Source organism: Melospiza melodia, chromosome 5 (assembly GCF_035770615.1).
Source record: "Melospiza melodia melodia isolate bMelMel2 chromosome 5, bMelMel2.pri, whole genome shotgun sequence".
Lineage (NCBI taxonomy): Eukaryota > Metazoa > Chordata > Aves > Passeriformes > Passerellidae > Melospiza > Melospiza melodia.
The window spans coordinates 24644958-24666749 of record NC_086198.1 but is presented as its reverse complement, the minus strand read 5'-3'; the positions used below and the strand labels follow the sequence as shown (position 1 = coordinate 24666749).

Below are 21792 nucleotides of genomic sequence, written 5' to 3'. Positions count from 1 at the left end.
TTGTGAGGTGGTTGCTTGAAGTGAGCAAGAGAAGCAGATTTAAGAAGGAGCACATTAAAGCTGAACTTGGACTACTAACTGTGCAAATCAAATGGATTATGCTTTAGAGTCCCTTATGATGTCTTGCTGTCTTGTGAGACAGCAGAATATTTTCAGGAAGCTGTTTGATTTTTGATTTGTGGTTGTTTTTGTGGTTTTGGGTTTTTTTGGGTGCGGTGGGGGGGAGGCAGCACTGATAGAGATACTTTGAATGCCTTTGGGAGTAGTAGCCAATATTGGTGCTTTGCTTCACTCTGCCAGCAATTTTTATGCACTGAACAGCACAGAGCTAGGGCTGTGTTATTCTGAGTATTTTCCTCGTGAGAATACCAACTGTCTTCTGCAGCGGTGATCTGTTCCACTCAAATTCCAGAGCAAATAGCTGGCAAGAATTCTCTTCCTCTTTTTATGTCCTGGGCTGAGGCAAATGCTAGATCTGCTGTTTTTCAATGTGCCCTAGTAGGCATCTTACACCTATTTTTCATGCATGAAAGAAAAAAATAGCCTTGATTGTCTGTAGGTTGCTTTTCTCTTTTAGTTAAAATAAAGCACAGCCAAAAGTAAAATTGCTGTCTATGTATAAACACATCCTGTGTTTATGACTAAATACTATTATTTACTGTGAAGTCCAAATATAATTATTTTCCTTAAAATGTTGCTTGAACATGCTTTTCTGCTCTCTCTAAGCACTGTAAAAACACAATTGTGGCCATCAAGAACAGGGATGAGAGGAGAGAAAAATATGAGGGAAGAAGGATGGCATCCTGTTGAATCCTTCTCAGTCCCCAGACTGCTATCTCTGTGTCCACCCAAGATGTCTCAAAATTAGTCCATTTCTCTTTGTCCCTTCGTGGTATAACTTCCATGTGTACTCAGGGATCTGTGTAAATCCACTTCACTTGTTAAAAGTGAATAATTCATTGGATGTAAGCGTATTTGGGGAAGATAACTGGGGAAGTTGATGGCATGGCATTTGAATCACAAAGCAAGCTCATGCTGTTTGATGCTTGCATTTCCAGGTTATTACTTATACTTGTGACTGTTTCTAATTAAACTGTTAAATATTGTGAATACCAGATGCTGTAAGAAATGCAATGTACACTTCTCCAGAATCCAGATGAGTGACAGAGGTGAGAGAGGGATGGTTTCTTCTCTGTTGGAAAAGCAACACAACACACCAAAACATGAATGGGACTGCTTCTTCACTGTGGTGTAGTCCTTACCCCAGTTCTGACCTTTCCTATGTCTGATTGTTGAATGGGTGAAAGTTGATCTTCACACAATCAGTTTTTTGCTAGCAGTTTTTTGTAGCTTATCCTAGCTCTTACTGAAGAGCAACTGGCTGCTGGGTGTATGTAAAAACTAAGAATAATATTGGTTCTCTTCTGTTATTTTGTATATTATACTGAAGTTCTTTGAGATAACCTTTGCTGTGATACAGAGACGTTTGAAGTAAGGGGTGGCTCAAACATGAGACAACTGTGGCCTCTAGGTTTCTACAGATCAGTTACCCTGGTTCTCCTTTATTACAGCCACAGTTCACATGGTAGAAATGGGATAAATTTACATACCCAGTGATAATAAATGATAGAATGAGTTGTGTGTGACTTGTCTTATGTTTTTCTTCTGGCTAACTTACAGTCAAAAGGGGATGTATAGATGACTTACCTACAGTTGTTGTCTTTGAATGATTATTGCACTTATAATTTAATCACAACACTGGGAATAGTAGTTATGGATATATGAAATCACTGTCTTCAACTGGTACAAGACTTGTCAAAATGGGAGATGGGCTTTTGATGTATTTGTGTAGCTTCAGACTTCTTTATTGCAAATTTATCTGCTTGTTTCTTCTCTCATTTCCTGAAAGCACAGGAGGATTTGAAAATAAAGGTAGGTCGGAGCTGCAGAATGCAGGAAACTGAAAAAAATCTCATCTCTTGCCTTAGGGTAACACAGTGTTTGGATTCTTAATTTTGTTTTTTTTTTGTTTTTTTTTTTTTTTTTTTTTTTTGTTTGTTTTTTTTTTAGTGTTTTTGTTTTGTTTTCCAGCTTTATAAAAGCTGTTCCTAGATATATAAAAGCTTTTTTGCCCAATTAGTTTTTCAGTGCAGAGGGGAATAAGACTGGAGTTCTACATGTGTGCATGTGTAGCCATACATAACTTTTAAAGGTCTGGTGCCCTGTGTTAGGTGCTCTTCAGTTGTTTATAAAAACTGTTGAGAAAAACTAATCTCCAAGCAGGTGTGGACGTGGTAGGAGTTTACAAAATTTCACTGTGAGAATGATGACTGTGGCTGCTGTTCCACAGACTGCACTATAGCTCTGTACCACGCTGCAAGGGTTACATGCATAGGGAAGGAAAAGAGAAGTGTGTTATTCACAAAAGCAAGTGGAGCTGTTATGTATCGGGAGGAGTTTCACTCATTTAATTTGCAAACCCAGATTTTTTTAGGGTCACAGCATCCCGCTTTCCTAGATAATGCCTTTGAATTTGAACCCCCCCCCCCCCCTCTTTGCTAGCTAATGCCTTCTACTGTTCAGGCATTTGGCTTTGCTGTTTTTTTCAGTGAGATCCTATTAATTCGGTTACATTGTCCTTGGTAACTGCTAAAGCCCTGAGTATTTATCTGGTGTTTGTTTGCTTTTGTTTTAAATGTAAACTGATTTTTAATGGCTTTTTTAGACTCCTACATTGTGCTCATGGACAGGCTTGATCACACACAGTGACCTCTGGGAGCTGTGCAGGTCAAGTCACAAATGTCCTAGAGAGACAAATAATACTAGAACTTTATTGAAGGCAGTAATGCTTAAATGCTGAGGACAATACAGTGATGGAATCCAAATGATGGGAGCTTAATAATTTAGGTGGGAGCCACAGGCTATAATGTTACCCCATGGACTAAGGGACTGCTCCTTACAAGTGCATCTGCTGCGTCAGGACTTCTGTTGACACACCGACATTTAAAAACACTTATTTTCATGTAGTTTCGTGGGTATTTGTAGTATCCTGGGGCAAATTTAATTTCTGTGTAAGGTTGGAGCCAGCTGGTCTATAGAGACTGTGTCTGTGAGGTGGTCCTTGCCTTCTGCTGCGTGGTGAGGGATGGAGGCAGGATTTTCACAGTGTAAGGTGCACATCTTAGTCCTGTGTGTTCTTTTTTATTGAATAGTTCCCAGTTCTAAGCAATAAAGAAAATGTATCATTATCCTTAAACTATGAGAGAAGCCTAAAAATCTTCCAGATGCTTACTGATGTTGTGCTCTGATTTAAGGTTTGAGGTGTTTCAGCTATGTGTCATGTCATCTCCCAGTTTAAACTTTGATAGCTAATTCAGTTTTGTTTCTTGTTTGGAAGATGTTGTTTAATATTTCTAGGAGTTCTGCATCTTTAAGGAGAACCTCTTTAGGAAAGCTTTGTTTCGAAAGTATTGAGAGGTATTAGCAGGTTTGGTTTATTTATGAAGGGAATGTTTGCATTCTCCTACACACTACAGTGTTGAATAAACACATCATATTGTCTTTTGGTGTGTACTTGTAATTATGATAATGGTAACATTCACAAATAATTTCAATTCTTAAATTTTGCCTCAAAGGCAATAAGAAATGTAAAAGGCACAGACTGTTGCTTTTTCATATATGCAATTATTGAGAAAGTAGATCCATGGCTCCATCTGCTGGGGTTTAAAACCAGAAGCACAAGGAATTGTTGTTTATTGAAAGCACTGAGTTCTGGCATACTTGTGAGAGTAGCTGCTGGGCAAAAGCTGAAATAAAAAGTACTGCATTTTATTTTTCAGCTGGTGAATTGATGGAGTGTATTTCTCTGGAGATACTGGTGTAATGTTTTGACAATTTTGCTCGTCTTAAAACTTGTGTTTTTTTCCCCGCAGTTACATTCACTGTCTGAAAGTTGAGCAATTTGTCTCATTTGACAAGAGCCATATAGAATACAGAGCTGCTTGTATAATTTTACCCTATGTGTTTTTTATAGTCAGACAACTTCTGTAGGCTAGATAAAGACCTGATATTACAACATTAGCTGGATGGTTCATCCAGAGATCTCCCATGGGGAAAGAATAAGGCCAAAATATAAAAAATTTTCTTGGTCTTCTCTGGCAATTAAATATGTGACATTAAGATATTTTTGAGATTAATTTGCATTTTGCAATGTTTTGGTGCAGACCAGCATTTCCATCTGATTAACTTTTCAAATTTCTGTTAAGAGGGGAAATATTTTGCTTACACTTGGTTTCTCATTTCTATTGGTCTGAGAACAGGAGCTCAGAAACTCTGAGCTGTAGCTTAGCTCTTGAGGAAGAGAAGATTCTGAAATAATCCACTATTATTCTGCCTGCAATTGTTTTCAAAGCAGCTTTGTCATTTTCTGTCATTATATGAACATCTGTCTTGTGTAGTGCCAGCTGCAAGAATATGCATCAAAAATCCATTCCATAAAAAGCAAAAATTGTCTGTCTTGTTCAGCACTGAGTAAACACTTCAGTTTCAGTAGAAACTGGACTTTGGAACTTGAAAGTATTACAAAGTAATGGCTGTGTATTTGATCAAGATTCAAACCTCCATATAGAATAGTGTGCCTGTTTCCTTGAGTATTCTCATTATGTGCTAGCATATTTTGTCCTAAACAAGGAGCCTAAACGAAGGTGTCTTTCTCTGCTCTTTCCTTTTGCCTCTGTTGAAGGTTTTAAGAATGATGCCCACAGGGACAAGGATTTTAGATAAAAAAAACTAATGGTTTTGCAGAGAAGATGTAGCTGGAGTGAATTTCACTCTGTAAGGGTTACTACTGTAAAGTTGCAAGTTCAAACACTCATGTTAAATGTGGAGTCTGAAAGGAAACACCTCCTACGTTAGTCATAACAGGACATATATGGCAGCTTATAACTCCTCTGCTGTAAACAAAAAATTAATGGAAGATCAGACTTCAGTAGTGCTGCTTCAGTAGTATCTGAAAGTATTGCTATCTTGAAATACTTGTTTTTTTTCCTTGTGTAGCAAGTAGAAAAGTTGTCATTTTAACTTAATGCTAAACTTTGGCAGGTTAACAGTGCAAAATGTGTATGTAAATGGTATATGATTCTATGAAGTAATGAATAATTAAAATATTACTAGAACATTCACAGCATTCAAACAGTGTATGCACATAGGCATGCAAATATACAGGTATATTTGCACAATAGTGTGTTTTTAAAGAAATATTATCTGAGAGCTATTGTAGACCTAGAAAGAAGAGTGTATTGTACTTCCTATTTCTGCTACTTAGACAATTAGAGGAATGCTGACAGTTTGTGTTCTTCCTTCAAGAGACAGGAAAGGAGGAATCAACTGAATAAATGCTGTTTTGTTATCTGCTGTTAGAGGCCATTATTCTATTAAAATTTATTACCACCTGGAAGGCCAAGGCTATGTTTATTCAGGGTCAGTCCTTAGGAATAATCTCTTATTATTTAGACACAGTCTTTGTATTCACAGTGCAAGTTACAGACTGTGCTTTTTGCTCAGTTTTCTGCTTCCTTCTGCTCTCAGCTTGGAAAATTTTGTAGTTATAAACTAGGATGGCTTGTTCTTCAGTGAAGTGTCAATTTAAGCTGTGGGCAGGAGAGAGAAAAGCAGCAGCAAATGTTTCATACACCCATAAAATGCCTACAGGGGTTTAAAGTTTTTTTAAAATACATTTTGAATCTACTGATATTGTAAAACTGCATTTTAAAGTGTTTTTTTTTTTTTCAGCAATTAAGATCTCTCCCTAAAATAGAGGAAAGAGTCCTCACAATCTCTAAAAATCTTGTGTGTGCTTATGTGTACCAGTAAGCCTGCAGGTAGAGATTCACTACAGCAAAGAAATCCCAACACAGTTATGGTCTTGAAGTGGTTAAAGAAGCCAGAGATGCTTGAAGGGGAGGGAGGAAGAGTTTGATGTGGCTTTCAAAAGCCCATTTTTGGTAGGCAGAGTTGTGGACAGGTGAACAAGCTGGGTTAACGCCAGCTAAATGCAAACTTTCCCACCTGTCAGTGAAATGGGACAGCTGGCTGTGCTTCTGTTCACTGGTGAAAGTAAAGTTTTTCTGGTAAAGTTTTTCTATTTTTTTTCTCAATTCTATTGAGTTGTCAGTCACAGAACCTGGGCCTTGTCTAGGTCAGGCTTTAGCTTGCCATCAGAGATCACCAGTGACTTCTTGCAATTAGTGACTATTCCCAAGCTGTTTTTCTCATCCTGAACTACAAAATTGCTTATTGATTCCTGGTGCTTGTGAATAGTGTGGCTGCTTGGCACTGCATGTTCAGAGTGGAATTGTACTAGCATTTAAAAAAAATGTTACCAGCAGAAAAGTGCAGGTCAGTCTCTAGTCAGAAACAGTCTTTGTTTGAACTTGTTACCCTTTCTTTCACAGTTACAAAACATATATGTAGTTTTATTTATACTTAAATATTTTCTGTTTCCATTTACGTATATTTGTGTGTATGTATACACTGCCTAAATATATACATTGTTCACAAGTACTTGTTGAGCCACATAACACATATTAAATTGCTCATTAGATGTATTACTTTGTTTTTGCAACTTGGCATACAAACATTGTCTAGACAGCTGACTTGGAGTTTATTTTCATGTGCTGAATACTAATAGCTCAGGAAGTTACATAGGGGCATAATTCCTACAGCCCTGTGATTATATATTAAATGTTTTTATTGCTGTCTCTCTGTGGTCCTGTCTTTCACAGTGGTAGTTTATTATAATGAGAACAAAAAGGAGATAGAACTGGTATATATTCCAGAGATTAATATTCTTCCAGTACATCTGTGGTGCTGATCAAAATAAGTTTTGCTTAAATATTTATAAAAAAAGGCCAAGGGTCTGTGCATGGAAGTACTTCTCCCTAATTTCAAAAACCATGAAAAATTAGCTAATTATAAGCAAATAGGCTGTGAGAGAATTCCAAAGAAGTGTTCAAAAGAAACATGACAGTTCAAATCTAGAAACATGATCCCATATTTTGACAGTAAATGCCTTGAACTTAGAGTTGTTTAGGAAGAATTTTTGATGTTGGATATTTTGGCTGGACTGCAATGCCATCATTTTCTGTACTGCAAAGTGATACAGCCTTTAACAGAAGCACATAAAGTAATTGAAATCCAACTGGAAGTTCTGTGAAGATTGAAAAATTTAGATCATCTTCTTTCATGCAAAAATCTGAGTATTTGGAAATTCAAAATAATGACTTTTTTACTCAGATCATGAAAAATCAACTGTCTTCTAAGAGTGCTTACACTTTATAAGTACTTAATAACAAGGATGTTTGGGCGATATATTTGTATATTTCTTGGCATTTAGATTTTATATCATTAGCCAGTGTAACAGTATAGAATACTGTATGATATTGTATATAAGATTGTATCTTTTTTTGGTAGAATATTTTAAGTGACATTTTTGCTCAGTTTTCAGTGCTGGCTATTGAATATCACTGAAATGCTAGAAGCCTTCAGTAATGTGCATGCAACAAATTGATGGTGACATCTCATGTATTTAGGCTGACTGACAAATCTGTTTGCGTGGTCTTTGAGGCTGAATAATTTATCTTCTTTCCCCCATCCCTTTGTTTTTCTGTCATCCCAGGTTATTGTATTGGCTGTGAAGAACCGCGGACCCTTGGTGCCCTGATGGGGGACTCGGGATCCAGACGCTCGACTCTTGTATCTCGGTTGCCAATATTCAGGAGAAGTGTTAGCCGGAGACACGACTCCCTTCCTTCCTCGCCTTCTTCTGCCAATGCCATTGGTGTCCACACCTCCTCCCCATCCAGCACCAACTCCAGCTCAGGGAGCACAGGAAAGCGCCGGAGCATTTTCCGCACCCCTTCCATTAGCTTCCATAACAAGAAAGGGAGTGAGCAGAAGCCTGACTCAGCAAGTCAAAATGTTAACATCTCAAATGGTGCCCAATCTTCCCTTAGCGCTTTTCACAAACTCAGCTTAGACGAGCACATCAAAAGCAGAGGAAGGCATTCAGTTGGCTTTGGCAGTTCACGTAACAAGAAGATAACAAGGTCTTTGACAGATGATTTTGAAAAGGGAAAGGAGCCCTCAGCTAATAAGAATGTCTTTATCAATTGCATAAGCTCTGGGAAAAATGAGGGTGATGATTCGGGCTTTGCAGAAGAGCGGAGCCGATACTCTGTCAAACAGTCCACACGAAAACTTCTCACTAAGTCTTTTTCATCACACTACAAATTTTCCAAACCAGTTCCAGAGAGTCAATCGGTTTCCTCTGCGCAGCAGCCCAGGTGCCTGCTGGAAGTTAAATCCTACGTGGAGAGCGAGCCTGTGATGGCCAAGTCGTCTCCTCTGTGCTCGGCTGAGACGACGGAGTGCGTGGGCAGCTCCCTGCAGTCCCCGCTGCTCTCGGCTGACCTCACGGCCGCCCAGACCCCCTCGGACTTCATCGCTCTCACTGAGGACTCTGTGTCAGAGGCTGATGCCCTGCCCAGCAGTGGGCCTGGGGCGCTGCTCGCAGAGGATTTTGGCCACGATGTCTCTGCCTCTCAGGTCTTCTTTAATCCTGCTGCTGCTCCTGCGAGGGAGAGAGATACTGTGCAAAGTGCTGGCCATTCTGCTGGCGTGTCTCCTGTGAGTCACGCAAGCTCGTGCAGTGTGGAGTCCAGTACCTTATTCAAAACCTCAGTTGCTAATCAAACAAAAGTACTGTTGCAAGCCAATGGACTGCATATTAATGATGCCAGGCACATAGAAAAAAATAACTCAGAAAATGCACATTTAGAAACCTTGACGTTAGAGTGTAGTGAAGAACCAGTGACACTCTCTCCAAAGGCACGGGGGTTGAGTGGCAGCAGAGATGAAAGCACTCCATCCAAGCACATGAGAAACGCAATTCCTGTAGTGGAGTCTAATGGAGTTCCGTGTTCTGAACCTGTGTCCTTTAAAATACAACAGGGTTATGAATCAAACCATTCTAAAGGTATGTTTCATGGTTTTTTCATTTTTGAGTTTGGGTGGGCTAGCCTCATTTCTTCTATAATGATTATTTTGTCATAGAATGTTTTCTAGAATTGTTAACTATGAAGTTCAGAAAGTACAAATTGTGTCCTCCTCCAGAACTGCAGGAATTAAAGGCAAAGTCTGTGAATTCTTTGAGTTTGTGTTTTAGAGTTTACAAACACCCATAAGTGCTGTTTGTGTCTGTGCTTTGCTTAATAGAAAATGAATTAAGAATGCAAATACTGATTCCCAGCTCGTGTTAGAGGCTGAAGCTATGATTGCTTGAGACATGGGAATTTTGGACTTAAGCCTTGGGGTTGCATAATTTGGGATGAAAATGTCACCAGAGAAATAAATGTTCTTGTAGTCTGATTCTGGGAAATAATATAGTTCATTTTATATTTATCTGGTTTAGAATTTTATAGTCTTGCTTTCTCTATTCAACTGATGTTATGGAGTAGCTCAAAGTGGATATTTTGTCAAAGTATGAAATGTCCTGTTTCTGCTTCCGTCTGAAATAAGTGTCCAAATTCTCATTTTGTCATCTATCAAACTGAGGAAGTCAATTACCATTTAAATTTCACACTGGGTCTTTAGTTTATGCAGAGTAATTTGGAAATACTAAAAAGATTAAGTGGAAAGACTTTGCCTAGAAATCCCAATCTATAGAGATACAGATAAATAAGACACCAGGCCCTTGAGTGAAGGACACCTGTCAGAAGACATTTATCTCTGGCAGTTGATTTTCTCAAGCCAGCTTAATGACTGGTGCTTTCTTGCTTAATCCTTAGGATTCATGTGGTGGGCCAAAATTTGAGAGTTAACAAGACAGCATTTGTAGTGATTGTATTAGAAGATGAATGATCTTAAGTATAAACTCATATAAATTCACACCCATCATTTTGCTTGGTTGTTTATCTAGCCATGTGGATTATAAGCAATCAAAAGCAATCTTGCATTTTGAATTATTAGTCACTGCTTGGCTTAGTTGGATATCTTGTACCTAAATGGCAATAGAAAGTCTTATTAATCCACTGAATTAGCTTTCACCAGAGGGCTCCTCTTTCACTCAGAACGCCAGTCACTTTGGGGAAAAAATATTCCCATTTATCTATATTACTGGTCCTGAGCACTCAGTTTGTCTTCCTTGCCACATTGTCCCACCTGTAAGTAGCTCTTATTTCAAAATCTATCTTGCAAGAGTGTACTGCAGAGCACTAAGTGAGCAGCTTGGAGGGGTGTTTAGAAATACTGCCTGCATTTCAAACTCATGTATTGGCAATTTGATATTTAGTCTGTATTTCAGTAAAGCAGCTAAAGGGAGTTGAAATTGTGATACAGATGTTTTTGTAAATTGGATTCATGTTCACAGAAACACTAGAGCTAATATTGCACTATATGAAAGTTGTTGATTAATTGTTCTGTTCTTTTAGTGCTGTTCAAAATACTTTTTTTTCCTGGTGTTGTGAAGCATGTATTTCCAATTAGCAATTCCCAGGCGTACAAAGGAACCAGTGAAAATAAGACAAAATCATGCCATATAAAATGAGTCAAATACAGGAAAAGATTATATGGCCATCAGTAAGATATGGTTATAAGCAGTTACACCTGTTGCAAACAGACTGGTTTGAACATTTAGTTTTCTAAAATAGTATTTAAATCTAGATGTGAATACAAAATACTTCTGTGCATTTTCTTTGGTAATAGATATTTCTGTACCTGGTCTCATAGCTGATATCATTATAGATAGCATTGTAAATGTGACATTAATGTATGAGCAGGTTTGACGTGTCATGTATTTCTTCGTATACCTTTATGTATTTTTATGTGATATGGATTTTTTTGAGAACCTTAAGGGAAAATGTCTCTTCTCTTGCAAAATGCAAAAGAAGGTAAGATTTTCTGTATATGTGACATTTATTATGCTACTACTCTTTTATCTGTCTCTATCTCTAAATTTGCCCTAGCATGTCAAACTGTACTTTTTTTCCTTTTTTTCTGATGTGTTACTGTTTTAACTGGACTGGGATTTTGCCCACTGACTGCAGGCTGATGGAAGGTGCAGGTGTAAGTCTAAGTTAGGAATGCTGAACAGAAATGGAAATCTGTCTAATGTGCATCCCTGTCTTATACAGGGGTAACAAAGTTGTCGCCTGGTCCTTCACTACCTGGGCTTACTTGACCTTGGGGGCCTAGGCAAGGTTGGGTTTTGGCACCACTGGACAAGTGATAATTTCTGTGGTAGATTTTACGATGATGAAGGGAGAAAGAAAAGGGTGGAGCAAAGACTCTTTCTGGACTCTATGAGGAGCCCTGGACTGGGCTGTGGTGTGCTGGGCATGCCTATCATTGGGGCTGAACTGTGGGCCCAGGTGACACCTTGATCTAGGTAAGCATGGTCTGATTTTCACAGAACATTTCTCATGTAATTTCAGTGTAATTATTTCAAGCAAAGCAGTGTTCTGATGAAGAAAATTGTTGTCGTCTTATTGCAAAAGTTCTCATACCTTCTTGGTGATTTCTCATGGTCATCTCTTCGCAGCACTGACTCCCTTTTTGTTCTCAGCACAGCCAACAAACTGCAACTCTCCTCACCCAGCTAACCCACTCTTTTGTAGCACTCGTCTTCTTACTGGACACAGCTGTGGCCTGTTAAGGGCAGGCCTGTTCCTAATCTTTGGTGATCAGTACAGCTGCAACTCCTCAGGTGTGAGACTGCCTTCTGCACTATCTTTATTTTCTTACATCCTATCCCACCACAGAAAATACTTGTAGAGAGCAGTTCCCTGTAGCAATTGCTGTCTGCTTCTGTCTTTGTAGTTGATGTTGCCAACAGCCTAAGTCCGTACCGGGAGGGCAGATTTGTTGAGAAACGCCTGAGGTCTTCTTCAGAAGGCACTGCTGGGGGCAGCCGGCTGATCATAAAACCAAAGGATGGAAATGCAGAAGAGCTTAACAGCCTAAGGAAGCAGAGAGCAAGCTCGTCCTCTTCCAAAATGAACAGCATGGTGAGTTTTATTCCCACATCCATAAGTTTGTTTTTCTCTCATTGGTGTAGCTATAGTGAGAAGCAGTGACTTCACATAGAACAGTAATGAAGAGGGCAGGAGCTGTCTCAGGCTTCCAAAATGTGATCCAGGCTCAGCTTCAGGTATTAAAAGTATTTTTTTGCAGGGTGGAGTGCTGCAAAAGGTTTGTCTACTTTCTGAAGAGTTTCTTGCTGACATACTCTAGTGTTTTGCTAGTGCTTGGCGCTTTTCGTGTTTCTCTGTTTTTGCAGGAAGTTTGCCTGCAAAAACAGAGAAAGTGTTTTTTTGCAGGAAGTGAATGACATGTGATTTTTCAGACCCAGAAAGAATGTGATGATATTTAAAGATGCTGTTTCATGTGGGTATACAAAGCATTATGCAGATGGAGTTATGCCCTAACATATTGGGTAACCCTGACTCAGGCATGTGAACCTTTTTTGGGTTCCTAGACCCAAGCTGTTAGGCAGATCTGTGTTGGTTTAAATACTAGGCTATATTGATGCTATTGCACTTCCTTCTGTGTAGCTCCGTATTAATGATGGAAATGGGAAAGTGTGACAACCCAGGAACAGCGGGAAGTAGGAAAAGTGTGGATGGGATTAGGTGGTAATCTGATCCCTTCTTTGTGTTTTGTTTATGAAATCTATGAGCTTTTTTCCCCACTGCTATTAGCAAGTTTGTCCCCATATTGATAGGATTTGCTTATGCTTATTGGTAATACAGTCACAGACTAAGGACTTCTAAAACAAGATTAGAGAGCATGCTCATGAGAGAAGGTAAAATTATTCCTGTTTTCCCCATATTACATATGGATATTATCTTCTTGTCTTAAGAAAATAGAACTTTTCACAATCAATTTGTGTTTAACACCACAGTAGCAGATGGCTACCAATGAGTGATGCTGATGAAGAATAAATACTAGGTAAAGAATCGATGTTACTACACAAAGTATTATAAAAAGCCTTATCTTTCTTAGATGGCTAGAACAACATGAGTCACATGGCTGCCTGTATTAATTTTGTTCTGGAGAGCAATGAACCACAGACATTTAAGGGATGACAAATCCTTGGGGGAGAGCAGAGGCCCCTGTGGCAAGGACAGCATTGCTGTGCAGTTCTGCTCTGAAGCACTGAGCAAGCAGCCGTGCCTGTGGATGTGGCTTTCTGGCATCACCCAGATGTCTTGTTAAGCTGAAGAAATTGTGTTCCTGTATCTTTGCCCCTGTTTGAGTTTTTTCTTGTTGGCAGGCAGTGTGCACTGCTTCTGCTGAGGGACTGGGAGTGAGGAGCAGAAAGTCTTGCTGAAGGGATGTGACATTTTTCACAGGAGACAGGAAGTAAAAAAACCCAGCATCTGAGAAATTGTTCTTTATCCTGAACATCTTGGTCAGCAGTGTATTCTCGCATAATTGTCAGTTCTTGTTTCGAAGATGAAAGGTAAAGGCTTGGATAGACTGATATTCTGGCTAAGACCATGTGCTGTTTGCAAATGAAATTTAAGGAAGAAAAAAAAATCTTTCAGAAAAACTCTGCAAGTGTGCCTATTTCATAGTATTGTAAATAACGATGTGAAGGAAGTGCTTCAGATGGATTTGGATTGCCAGCTGTGTGTTTACAGAGCTGCTGTTCTTGCAGTGGCTGATTCCTGCTACAAGAGGGCACCGTTTCACCAGAAATGGTTTTGAGCAGTGATAACTGCAATTCAGGACATGTGTTTGAGCACTTTCGTGTTGTTAGTCTGTGCAGTATAGTAGACCCTTTCCAAATGAGAAGTATTGATAATGATGCAATTTAAAGAGATGGATATTGCTCTATAAACTCTGGTCATTCTAATGCTTTAACAATGAACAACGAGTTAACAAGTTTAAATCTTTTCATATAACATATAGTCTAGTTAACTATGCTTCAGAAGGTTGGTAGAAATTATACTTTGCCTGCTTTTTATACCTAGGTGGTTCTTCTTTTCCGATGTGTAAGAGAGACAAAAGGAAAGAAAAATGTGAATTAGTACAGGCAAAAGACCTGAATGGTCTGAAATATGCAGTCCTGCCAGACCAATGAAAAGAATGTCAACCTGGATAGTTGGCAAAATGAGAATTAGATTTACCACATGAAAAAAAATCACACCACCAAATGACTCCAAGCAAATTCTTTAAAAGGCTTAGGAGACAGAACAGCAGGGGAACCCAAACTTTATGTGTAACAGAACTTGGAGCTAGGAGATAGTGAGATGTGTGTGAGCAACAGAACTATCCATCACTTGTCATAGTAGTAGCTAATATGGAAAAGTGAGTATCTTGAATATCACATTTATCAGCACAGAGAAAAGATATTAAAATTTTTTCTATGTATGATAGAGATTTTTAAATGCTAGCAAATTCAAGTCATTGAGACTGGAGAGTCATGTAGGATCATATGAATGGCAGTTACTGTGAATTACTCCAGATTCAAAGAAAAGCTTGAGAGAATGGTGGGAGCACCTAGATCACACTGCCCAATTTCAAGGCATGAGCTGCACTGTGCTGTATGCATACATGTGTTTTCACTCTGTGTATGTGCAGTGGACCCAGACTGCTGGCTTACATTTGTCCCTTGCAGATCTGCCCTTCTGCCTCTCTGCTGTTCTTTGCAAGGAAAATAGTTATTTGTCTTTACAACTGCTTCCTTTCCCATGCCTGTCTATCAGCACATGTACTACTTAACTAAAAACCCCTTATTTCTCAACTTCTTGTCTCAGTGGGTGAACACTGCAGGACTGTGTTTCTCTGGGCACTCTTCAGCACAGTTTTCTCTTCAGTTTCTCATACTAGAATCTTCTCTAGCTGTTGCCTGTTTCTTGCTTCTTAAATTCAGCTTCAACTTTTCACCTTTGCAGGTAAAAACTTTTGTGCTTGCCTTCAGTGCTGCATCATCAGCTTCCTTTGCCTGGAGCAAAGCAGCCTTGCTGACTTGTGCCAGCCCAATTAGAGCTGCACAACTTATTTTTCTGCATTGTTGCTTTGGCTGTGCCATTTCTTGCTTTGCATCTTTCCTGTGGTTCCTATATATTAGATATGAAACCAGGGACTTTTGAGGCCTAAGGTCATCCCTGCCTTTTTCCTCTCAGCTTTAACAGTGGCCCTTTTGCCAAGCTGTCAAATAATTGTATTTGTGTTTTCTCCCATGCTGCCTATCATGCACTTGGGTAACTGCAGGTACCTCAAAATTTGCTTAATTTTCTTTCTAAATTTTCAGTTTAATTTTTTGCCTTGCCCAAAGATAATTTTTCAAGATGCATGCTGGTACTACATTACTAAAGTTTTTACTGAGCTTTTTTTGCTTATCCATCCAGTGCTGATGCTAAGCCAAAATCCCCATTTTCTCATGCCTGTTCCATGCTACTTAAGTGGGGATGCTCCAAGTACTGAGAATCTCAGTAAATGTACAACATAAATTGGGAACAATGAATGCAAAACCCAGTGTCAGAATACAAGGCAGTATTTCATGGGCAGGAATTCAATTTGATACTGCAATTAGTTGAGTATGTTAGTTAAACATTAAATTTAAAAAAAATTATTAATTCACTAATTTAGTATAGAGGGAGCCATCTGACATTTTGGGAATATAGAATAAAGGTAAGTGATTGACACAGAAATATGCTTGCAAAAGAGAGATTAACTGCAAATATTTGAGACTCCTAGTGTGTCTGGAGAGAGCAGAAGGCCAAAGCAGAGGTCACTAATGAAAGTGTGTTATGGCCAGAACATGTGTGGTAATTATTCAATTAGCAGCTGGGGTCTAAATTGTGGCTGGTATCCTGGATATTGTGTGTGGGTTACTCCACCTCAGTTGTGTTACCCAAGTGGTTTGGGGTGGCTTAGTAGTTTTAATAGTAAGGCTTTTAGTATGCTTCAGAAATGGTACTTAGAATGATGGAGCTGTTATCCAAACCACTGTATTCAAATCTCTTCCTATATTTGATGTTGTGCCTTATCAGGCCATACCCAAATCTGTAGCTCATGAAAGTATGCTTATTGCTTCTTAAAGATAACTTTAATGTTACCTGAGCACCTGATTTATTATCAAGCACCGTTTTTAATCCAGTTGCTACATCATGACAGAAACAACAGGATGCTGTGCCCCCATGGACTTCAGTGAATGTACATGAAAAAGGGCTAAGATGTTTTTCATGTTCCCCTTGCTTATGCTGAGTTGTATGGTATTTTGCTGATGTGTGATTAAGCACAGAGTATGAAACAGACTAGGCTGGCTGCTAGTCTAGAGAGAATTGAAGTAACTTTCATCTTTGCTTGAGGTTACTTTAACCTTGACTTTCTGGAAGTCTGATTTTTGTGCAATGTGTGGCTAGTGCGTGAGGTAGAAGCTGCTGTTGAAAATCCTGCAGTTGAATGAGTTTTGGAGAGTGACCAATGGGTAGATTTGAAAGTGAAGTTGAATGTGGCTGTTTTTGTCACCCATACATGTAACCTGTAAAGACCTGAGAAAACCTTGTGGAGTATGCTCTCCTTCTACAGACTAGCGCTAATTATTAATGCCTTAGCACCCTGCCCCGGAAAGGCAGTGAGTGAAATGTTGGAGGGAGGATTTGGGTGCTCAGGGTTTCAGTTTAGGTTGGAAAAAACCCTCAAAGAAAACAGCCTTTTCAGATATGCAAAGGCTGTTAGAAAAATGTGAACTAGTTAAGCAAGATGCACACAATTCTTTGTCTTCTGCACAACCTTCTTTACAACTAGCAATGTTACGTGTGCTTGGAATAGCTACAAACTGCTTTTAACTTGCTATAAGGGTGTATTATCTCTGCTATCTGTGGTGTTCATAAAAGCTTTGTCATAATGAAAATAGATGTGCTGTTCTTTTTCTGTCACTGAATTATGGTATTTCTGCTTAATTCAAATTCATCTCTGCTATGCTGAGCTTCTCAAGGGAGAATATTTAGGAACATCAATTGTTACTGAGCTGTTCAAGCAAACCCTGTAAGGCAGTGGTTCACCCTTCATGAGAAGTGGACTTGACAGCATTAGTTTATAACTAGATTGATACTAAAGTAACAAAATTTTCCCTTTTGCAATGAATGTGGCATTTTGCTCCTTTCTGAAAAGAAACTGTGGAAGCCACTTAAAGCAAGAACTGTCAGGAGTACTTTGGTTGAACACTGCTATCCAGACAGAAGTAAATTGCTGACTATAGGTACTTAGTAATTTGAGCCTTATATTTCTAATTTAGCGTGGAGAAAGTGCCTTTCACATACTAATAGGATAAAAAAAAATGGAAATTGCAGATAGGGATTTAAGCATTTTGGCTGTGATTTTTAGGTCAACTCAACTAGAAGCTTTTTGGGTAACTACCCCGTGGGAAATTAATGTCTGTAGTGTAATGTGTGTTTCTTAACAAATGAAGGGCTTGTGAAAATCAGATTGTGGTTGTTAAACACTTTGAATTAATTTTTGAGATCAAGTAGCTAACAGAAATTAATTTAGATGTGACTTAATGCTTATGCTGTGATATTCTATGCTCTTCTTTAAGGACATAATCACAGCCCAGAAAAGGGTAAACTGTTAATCTAACATTGGAGTAATTATTTAAATTGAATTGAGTTATATTTATACAGGTAGAAGGTAGAGCTATTAGCAGTTTTAAATCTCAGAATCATCATGGTAGTGGGTGGATGCATTTGATTTGTAGCAAAAATAGAACAGAATTAGTTTTTTCTGTGGTTTTATGGGTTAACTGCAGTGGGTGAAACTGCACCCCTCAGCCACTGGCTTACTCCCTGTGGCAGCATGAGGAGGAGAAGTGGAAGGGTAAAAGTGTGAGAACTTGTAGGCTGAGATAAGGACAGTTTAACAGGGAAGGGAAAAGCTGCAAACCCAAAGCAGTTCATTCAGTAGTTCCCAGGCGTGGACAGGTATCCCTCCATCCATCCCCGGGAAGCAGGGCTCTGTGGGCTCTGTCACACCTCATGGCTGCTGTGCAGGATAAATGCCATGAGTGCAAGCATTCCCCCTTCCTTCTTCCTGCCCAGCTTGAACTGCTGAGCACAGCATCATATGGCAGGATCCCTTTGGTTGAGTGGGGTCAGCTGTACCAACTGTGCCCCCCTCTCAAAATTCTAGCTCACTCCCAGCCTCTTCAGTGGCAGGGCATGTGAGGAGCAGAAAAGGCCTTGACAGCTGTGCAAGCCCTGCTCAGCAATAGCTAAATCACATCTTGCTGTGTTGATAACACTGATTTGGTCACAAATCGACAACACAGCACCATAAAAGCAAGTGGATATGAAAAAATGCAACTCTTTCCCATCCAAACCCCGTACAAATTGGGTATCTGGTATATTTTCTGAAGACTTGTTGGAGTACTTACTCTAAGTGTTGTTTGAACTAATTTACAGGACACTGAACTTCTTAAACTATAGGTAGGTGTCCCCTGTAGTGCATTGTGTTTAGTTTTGTGTTTTAATATTTTTCAGAAAAAACATAGCTATTTATTGAGACTCAAAATAGAAACTACAGGCAGTTGATGGATTTGTCTAACAAAACACATTTCTGTGCTAGTCTTACTACATCCCCAAATGTTTTTGCCAGTTAATGTAAGAGGTAGCTTGTTCTGAAGCTGCTCATCATTTAGAGTTGATATTATCTTTATGGGTTTCTTTTACCACATTAAGGGAAAGATTTTTTTTCTGCACAGAAGTATCTGGTAATATGCTAAAATACACCCTAGTCATAAATATTGTTTAAATAGATAGATACGTTTGTCAAGCAAAATCAGCTTGGTTATTTTTCTATTTTATGATGACTTTTACGTTTCACTTTTCTGTTCATTACCATGTTTTCCATGTTCTGAATACAGGTGAGTGCTGCAGCAAGATTGTTATGCAGTTTTCTTGAAGTAAATCACTCAGTCTGTTTGTGCATGCAGGCTACTAAAATCTTTGTTGCCACCTATGGTGCCACCACCAAAGCAGTAACTCATTTGTGGTGAAGATACTTACCTTCTGCTCAGTGCCTATCATGCTGTGGACTTGTGAGAGTGGTCAGGGATTTACCAAGGATGGAATAATCCTGTGAAAAATCTCATGAATGCTCCCTGCCAGCTTTCACAGTATGTTAATCAATATTAGAAGAGAAACAGTCGCTGATGCATGAAGGCACCTTTGGGCATGATATGGTCCAACACCTCTGCTCAAATCAGTGTCACGGATGGCATCCCTACACCCAGAGATGTGTGTAGTTGGATTTGGTGTCTCTGAGGGTAGGGATCCAGAGCCTCACTTGGCAGCCTGTCCAGGTGTTTATCCAGATTTATGGTTTAAAAAAAGAACAAAACTTTTCTTGGGTTTTCTGTATTTCAGTTTGCACTTCTCTATTCCCTGGGCAGCACTATGAGGAGCCTGGCTGTCTTTATGACACTCATGACCACCCTGTGTGTGTCAAATACTCAAAGGCCTTTGATACTGGGAAGAGATGAATCCAGTCTTGAAGGATAGGGAGCCAAAGGGAATTCTAATCAGAGCTCTCTTGACACTCCCATTGTGCTCCCAACTTGTTTGTTGTGCCTGTGGGCTCTGCCCAGTCTTTCTGCCTGCAAATATGCTATGTTGGGCTGACACTGTAAAGTCACAGGAACTGGGATCACCCTCATGTATACACAGAGTCTTCTATATTTCCCCATCCTACTTCATGGAGCAGGGGTGCCAGAGAAAGGAGGTGGTTTACAGGGAGTTGCTGTGATATCCAGTGATGGCAGGTGGGAGGTAGAAGTGTGAGAGTGAAGAGGCCACTGGGACTCTAACAAGTATTTCTGAAAGAATTGGAAGAGGTGGCAGTGGCACCTGATGTACTTAGTTTGCATACTGGGGTCTCTTCCTTGCAGAAAGACAGAAGTCAGGGGAACGTGGATGTGACAGTGGTCACAAGGGTTGCAGGATGAAGACAGAGGTGAGAATGTTGACCTCATGTTCAGAAGGATTGATTTATTATTTTATGACATATATTACATTATGACTATACTGAAAAGAAATAGAAGGAAAAAGTTCTCAGAAGGCTAGCTAAGCTAAGAACAGAAAAGAATGAATAACAAAGATCTGTGTCCTGGCAGAGAGCAACAGCAGCTCTGCTGTGAGTGGTCAGTAAATCCAAACACCCACAGGAGACCGATCACAGATCCACCTGTTGCATTCCACAGCAGCAGATAACCATTGTTTACATTTTGTTGCTGAGGCCACAGCTTCTCAGAAGGGGGAAAATCCTAAAGAAAGGATTTTTATTAAAAGATGTCTGTGACACATGGAAGTTATCGTTGGTGGAGACAGCTTAGAGGGTTATCTGAGCTATGGTGGCTGGTTTAATGTGTTTTATTACACTTGATTTTTAAATAAAGGAGGGGCCTTCATGCAATGAATAATACTTAAGTGGAAACAGTTTTCTACCCAGTATTGGTAAAAGAAAGTACTTCCTCAGAAAAAGAAGGTAAATTACTTAAATTGTATATCTGCTATGCCCTAGAAGATGACAGTCATGCCTTTTATCTTGGGAGATGCCCTTAGCATAGGCAATATTTTTGCAGCTGTGGTATGTATCTTCTTGGGTTAGCATATGCAAGTAATACAGGCAATAAGAAAACTGAAATTTTTAGAGGACTTTTCTAAGGGAGACAGTTCATAGACAGATAATTCACTGAACTTGAAATTTATGACTAGTGAGTAGAAATCAGTGTCTTGGGTTTATCATCCTGTAGGTCAGATGATTCATCGGTGGTTTGCACTCACTTATTTTTTTATGAAAATAAAACCAGAGAATTGCCCTGGCTTTGTTCTTGAAGTCACTAATTTTGCCCTTTCTTATGCACATCATTTCCTGCTGTGTGGGTCCCTCAAACAGTGTGCCCATAAATGGTTCTGTAGTGTGAGTTCTGGAATGGCTTACTATAAGCTGCCTGTTTGTATTCTTTTGCTCATGTGAGAATAAACTCAGATTAAATACAGTATTTTTTTCCCCAGGCTACAGCAGTTCAGGGTAGGGTGCTTCTTCCAGGCCTTTGATCCCTTTGATTGATAAAAAGAAGGTAATGGGGTGAGAAATGGAAATTCTGTTGGGTCACTTGTTAGGTCATTTATATTTGCAGTCCTTCTTGTCTTGCCAGTGTGTTGCTGGAGGCAATACTAGATGAACCCTGGATTAAGGATTTGGCAGGGGCTGGAAAACTAGCTGTGGACCCTGAAGCTTGCCGTTTAGAACAGGAGATTTTTCTGGTTTAAAGTCAAGTGCATGCTAGCCCATGAAAAGCTCAGAATTGTGCTTTATGATTTGACACCTGGAAATCAGGTTTGGGAATGTTTGTCTAGGTTCGTTCACCTTTTAGTGAAGAGTAGGCAACAGTATATCATTCAGGAAAGGAATTAAATGCTAAAACGCATTTTTTTGCCCCTGAGAATTTTCTGTATTCATAGCATTCATTCACTAGAACTACTAAAATTAAATTAAATAACATAGACCTGGTGGATAACTTAGTATCTATCTTGTAAACTTTTTTAACTCACTGTGTAGATGTTTTCGTGAACAAACTGGACACAACCCCCCAAACAGCATAAACTTTCCAAAATTATTACACTTTTAATGTGTGTTTTGTATTTGAATTCTTGATAAAGTAAAAAATACTCCATGATTTTGTTCTATGAGAGGCTTTTTGGACTTTGAAGAGTACTAGTGTTGGAT

General features: G+C 39.2%; 1 protein-coding gene across 2 annotated transcripts in view; it reads left to right on the top strand.

The window, feature by feature from the left end:
- The window catches only part of CCSER1 (coiled-coil serine rich protein 1), a 607381-nt gene that overhangs the window by 60422 nt on the left and 525167 nt on the right, over nt 1–21792 (top strand). For both annotated transcript variants that reach the window (XM_063156613.1, XM_063156615.1), the window contains exons 2-3: nt 7676–9034; nt 11875–12062. In XM_063156613.1, the coding sequence (XP_063012683.1) occupies nt 7720–9034; nt 11875–12062 (1503 nt within the window). In that variant the 5' untranslated portion in view covers nt 7676–7719. The remainder of the gene's footprint in view (nt 1–7675; nt 9035–11874; nt 12063–21792) is intronic.